The sequence below is a fragment of the Athene cunicularia genome, unplaced genomic scaffold (assembly GCF_003259725.1).
Source record: "Athene cunicularia isolate RWA unplaced genomic scaffold, athCun1 SCF_19, whole genome shotgun sequence".
Lineage (NCBI taxonomy): Eukaryota > Metazoa > Chordata > Aves > Strigiformes > Strigidae > Athene > Athene cunicularia.
Window position 1 is genome coordinate 81,484 of NW_020799255.1, and position 4,777 is coordinate 86,260.

A 4,777-nucleotide genomic window follows, 5' to 3' on the forward strand; every position below is an offset into this window, starting at 1 on the left:
CACGGAGGAGCGCCTGGCCCTGTGCCGGCACCGGGGTTGGCGCCCCCACGTCTGCGCCCATGAAGAAGATGCCAGCGCTGTCTGCTCAGGTGGGCTGTGTGTGGCAAGCGGGTGGGGGCTAAGCTGGGACCCCCCCTTGCCTAACTGCCGCTCCCCACAGCTCACCACTTCCAGCCTCTCGGTACCAGTGAGCCCCCTTGGACCCCCACGCCGTCGCCCACCATCACCCAGGCACTCGTTACAGCATGTGGGGGTGCAGCGTGCACAGGTACGACGTGCACGGGTGGAGCATGGATGGCAATAACGTGTTCAAGTACCGAACGTGCAGGTCGTAGCGTGCCCGGGTAGGGTGTGTGCAGGGACAGCGCCTGCAAGTACAGCATGCAGAGCTATGTTTGGGTACGGTGTGCACGGGTACGGTGTGCACGGGTACGGTGTGCACGGCCATGGTGTGCGCGGGTACGGTGTGCACGGGTACGGTGTGCACGGCCATGGTGTGCACGACCATGGTGTGCAGAGGTGTGGGCTGCATGGGCACGGTGTGCACGGGCACAGCATGCACAGGTGGGGTGTGCACGTGCCCGGTGTGCACCCGTACCCTCCATGGGTGCCGTGGCCCGCAGTGGCGTCACCCCAGCCTCTCACCCAGGAGCCCCCATCGTGCGGCTGGTGGGGGCGGCGGGGCGCTGCGCCGGCCGGCTGGAGGTCTTCCATGCTGGGCACTGGGGCACCGTTTGTGACGACCTGTGGGGGCTGCTGGATGCGGTGGTGGTATGCCGGCAGCTGGGCTGCGGGGCCGCCCTCGACGCACCCCGGGCAGCTTTTTTCGGTGAGGGAACCGGGCCCATCTGGCTGGACGATGTGCGGTGCCAAGGGAACGAGTCGTCCCTGCTGGAGTGCCCAGCTTCCCCCTGGGGTGTCACCAACTGCCAGCACCGGGAGGATGCCGCCGTTGTCTGCGCAGGTACCTGTGACGTGGGGGGCTGGGGCCGTGCCCCCGCTGGGTGATGCAGCGGGCGTGTGGTCCCCGTACCCGGGCGGGTGTCTCGGGGCGGCGGGTGGCCACGGGGACATGGCGGCTGAAGTGCAAACCCTGTGGGTGCAGGGTCCATAGGGTGCAGCACGGGCATGCTGCAAACAGCAGCAGTGAGTGTGCAGCACGTGTGTGCAGTGCATGGGGACACCAAGTTTGTGCACTGTGTGCATGGGCAGTGTATAGTGTGTGTAGTGTGTGCACGCAGTGTGTGTGCACAGTGTGCAGAGACGCAGAATCTGTGCAGTGCTTGTGTGGGCAGCGTGCAGTGTGGGGGTGTGCAGTGCACATGCAGTGCGCACACTGAGGGGCTCACGCCACTCTCCTCTGCCCACAGACGAGCTGGCCACCCTGGATGGCCACCCTGCAGCGCCCACTCCCCACCCGCCACGGGTGAAGGCAGCCTGGGTGCCCGCCTCTGCACGGCCCCGCAGCCCCGGCTCCCCCTGGAGCACAGCAGCCAGCCAGCCGGCCGCAAGGACACCCCGCGAGGGTAGGGGGAGCGGCCGTGGGGGTCCCTGTCCCCCCATGCAAGGTCTCGGGGAGCTGGGAGGGGGTCAGCTGCACCTCCCCTCCCTGCTGGGGTCCCTCTCCATGTCCCAGAGCCCCTGTCCCCAAGAATGCCTCCCCCTCTGGCTCTGGGTTTTCCTCCAGAGCTGGGCTGAGCGATCCTCTCGTTGCTGCAGGGCAAGGGCACCTCCTGGCACCAACAGGGACCTCTCCACGGGCCAGCAGCACCCAGCACCCTGGAGGAGAGGGTCAGGCCAGCACCACCCCCAGCACCCCGAGCCCCATACAATGGGATGCAACTGGTGCGACCCGCAGCATCCAGCACCCCACAGGACAGGGACAAATCAGTGCCACCCAAGGGAAAGCAGGGCGAGATCCCATCCGTATCCTCAGGATCACCCGACTCAAAGCAGAACAGGATCCGGCTGGCATCATTCAGAGCACCAAGCCTAAGGCAGGACGGGATCCAGCTGGTGCCAACAGGTCCAAGGCAGGATGGGCTCCAGCCAGCACCAACAGGTCCAAGGCAGGATGGGCTCCAGCCAGCACCAACAGGTCCAAGGCAGGATGGGCTCCAGTCAGCACCATCCGTGTCACCCGGCCCAAAGCAGGGCAGGATCCAACCCGTACCACATGGATCCCCCAGCCCAAAGCTGGACAGATTCTGGCAGGTGCCAACCAGACCTCCAGGAAACCACCAGGACAGGGTTTGGCTGGGACCATACAAGGGACCAAGCCCAAGGCAGGGCGGGATCCAGTTGGTGCCACCCAACCGCGAACAGGGCAGGGTGAGGCAGTTGCCATCCAGTTCACACAATGGCAAACAGGATGGGACCCTGTTGATAACACACAAGCCAAAGTAGGGCAGGATCCAGTTGGCACCACGCAAGGCACCAGGCTGAAAACAAGGCAGGACTTGGCCCCCACCATGGTGGTCCCAGCAGGTGATACCACGTGGAGTAACAAGAATCTGGAAGAACCGGGTCCTGAAGATACTATGAAGAGCGCATGTCCTCCATCAGAACTGGATGCAGATGATAGCAGATGGACAACACATTCTTCAGCAGATTTTGCTCTAGATGATAGCCTGAGGGGCACACGTCCTGCAGCAGAACCAGGCCCTGAAGCTACTACAAGTAGTGCACATCCTGCAGCAGCAGAATCAGATCCTGAAGGTACCGTGAGTAGTGCACGTCCTGCAGCAGCAGAATCGGATCCTGAAGGTACCGTGAGTATTGCACGTCCTGCAGCAGAACTGGATCTAGATGGTACCACATGGAGCACACATCCCTCAGCAGAACTGAGTCCAGAAGATACCACATGGAGCACACATCCTCCAGAGAAACTGGATCCAGATGGTAGGATGCAGAGCGCACATTCTTCAGCAGAAACGGGTCTGGATGGTACTATGGTGTGGAGCGCACATCCCACAGCAGAACCTGGTCCCAGTGGGACCACACTGTATGCACAGCCTGCAGCAGAACTGGGTGCAGATGGTGCCGCATGGAGCACAGGTTCTTTAAGAGATTTCAGTCTAGAAGATACCATGAGGAGCACACGTCCTGCAGCACGTCTGGATCCAGATGGTACTAAGCAGGGAATTTCCTGGAAGAAATTTTCAGGAAAAGGCTAAACTGTTGGAGGGTTGGGGTGGGTGGAAGGACAGTAGGGGGTAGGTGTGGGTACTGAGGGGCGCAGGGGCGACTGAATGGACAGAAAGGTGGAGGGAGGAAAGGACAGAGAGGAGAAAGGGATTGATGGCTGGATGTGAAGGGGGGATCTGTGGGAGAATGGATGGCAAGGAAAGGGAAATGGATGTATGGGTGAGTGGATGGGTGGGTGGGTGGGTGGATGAATGGAGTGTTCTTCACCCAGCACTCAGGGCGGGTGGCCTGGAGACTGTGGTGCAGGGGCCTCACAGACCTCTGTGTCCCTTCCCTCCCCAGATGTGGACCCAGACCCAGGCCCTGCTGGGGTCTCTGCTTCCCCCACACAGACCCCACCACCTCTTCCATCACAGAACCCCACCCTGATCCCAGCAACACCCCCTGCCCTTGCGGTCCAACTGGGTCCAGTCTCCAGCATCCCACCCCAGTGGTCCCCAGAGCCCACCAGCGTCCAGAGTCCCCCACTAGTCACCCAGTCCCTGAAGGAGACCTCCAGCACCCAGAGCCACCTAGCCCCCACCCACCATCCCAAGGAGATCCCCAGCACCCAGAGACTTCCAGCATCCACCCAGCACCCCAAGGAGAGCCCCAGTACACAGAGCCCCTCAGCACCCACTCAGCACCCCATGGAACCCACAAGCACCCATAGCCTCCCAGCCTCCACTCAACCCACCCTGGAGCCTCATGGCACCCAGACCCCCCCAGCAGCCTCCCTGCACCCCATGGAGGTCCCCAGCCCACATGTACCGTCAACACCCCTTCAGGCCCCCACAGAGACCCTTAGCACCTCAACTCCCCCAGAATCCCCCCAGGATCCCATGGAGTCTCTCAGCACCCATATACCCCGCACACATCCTCAGCCCCTGCTGGACCCCCTTGGCATCCAGACCCCCCCAACATCTCCCCAGCACCCCACAATGATGCTCAGCACCCAGACCCTCTCAGCACCTCCCCAGCACCCCACGGAGCCCCTCAGCACCCATCCTGTCCGCACCCCAACAGACCCTGTGCTCCCGTGGGCCCCATGCGCAGGTAAGCCTGGGGTGGGGGGGCACAGTAGCAGGGTGGGTCCTGAGGTGACAACCCCTCATATTTCAGAGTTCTGGGGCAGCATGGGGGTGGGTGCTGACTTGGTGAGTGGTGGAATGTGGGGACCCCCTCTGCACCCCAAATTCTGCGGTTTTTTTGGAATGACACAGGTTTGGGGAAGGCTGTGCTTTAGGGGGTGTCTTTATATCTTGCCCCACAGATCTGGCTCCACCAGCAGTACCGCCAGCCAAGCCCAGAACTGGGGAGCAGTGGGGAGGGGAGTCTGGCAGCTGCCACCCCTGCCCGGCCCCTCAGCTGGAGGCCCTTCTACAGGAGGTGCGGGGGCTGCGGGGGGACCTGCGAGCACTGGCCTTGACCCTTCAGCACCTCCTGGGTGGCTCTCCGAGGACCCCTTCTGCCACTGGCTCTCAGTCATGATGGGGTCATGATCCCCCCAACTGGGTGACTCCAGCAGGGGGGAGCTGCTGTGACCCCCAGATGAGATAAAGTGGGGCTGGACCCCCCAACCCCCCCCCCC

At 62.8% G+C, this 4,777-nt stretch overlaps 1 protein-coding gene and 1 long non-coding RNA gene across 2 annotated transcripts in view; both read left to right on the plus strand.

Moving 5' to 3' along the window:
• The window catches only part of LOC113490628 (periaxin-like), a 12,318-nt gene extending 7,551 nt beyond the window's left edge, over positions 1–4,767 (plus strand). Inside the window, exon 2 of the mRNA XM_026867156.1 lies at positions 4,584–4,767. Coding sequence (XP_026722957.1) covers positions 4,584–4,688 — 105 coding nt within the window. The 3' untranslated portion in view covers positions 4,689–4,767. The remainder of the gene's footprint in view (positions 1–4,583) is intronic.
• On the plus strand, positions 68–740 carry LOC113490630. The gene is made up of 3 exons (XR_003400279.1): positions 68–89; positions 161–247; positions 650–740. It is a non-coding gene; the product is annotated as an uncharacterized LOC113490630 (long non-coding RNA).
• Positions 4,768–4,777: the final 10 nt, after the last annotated feature.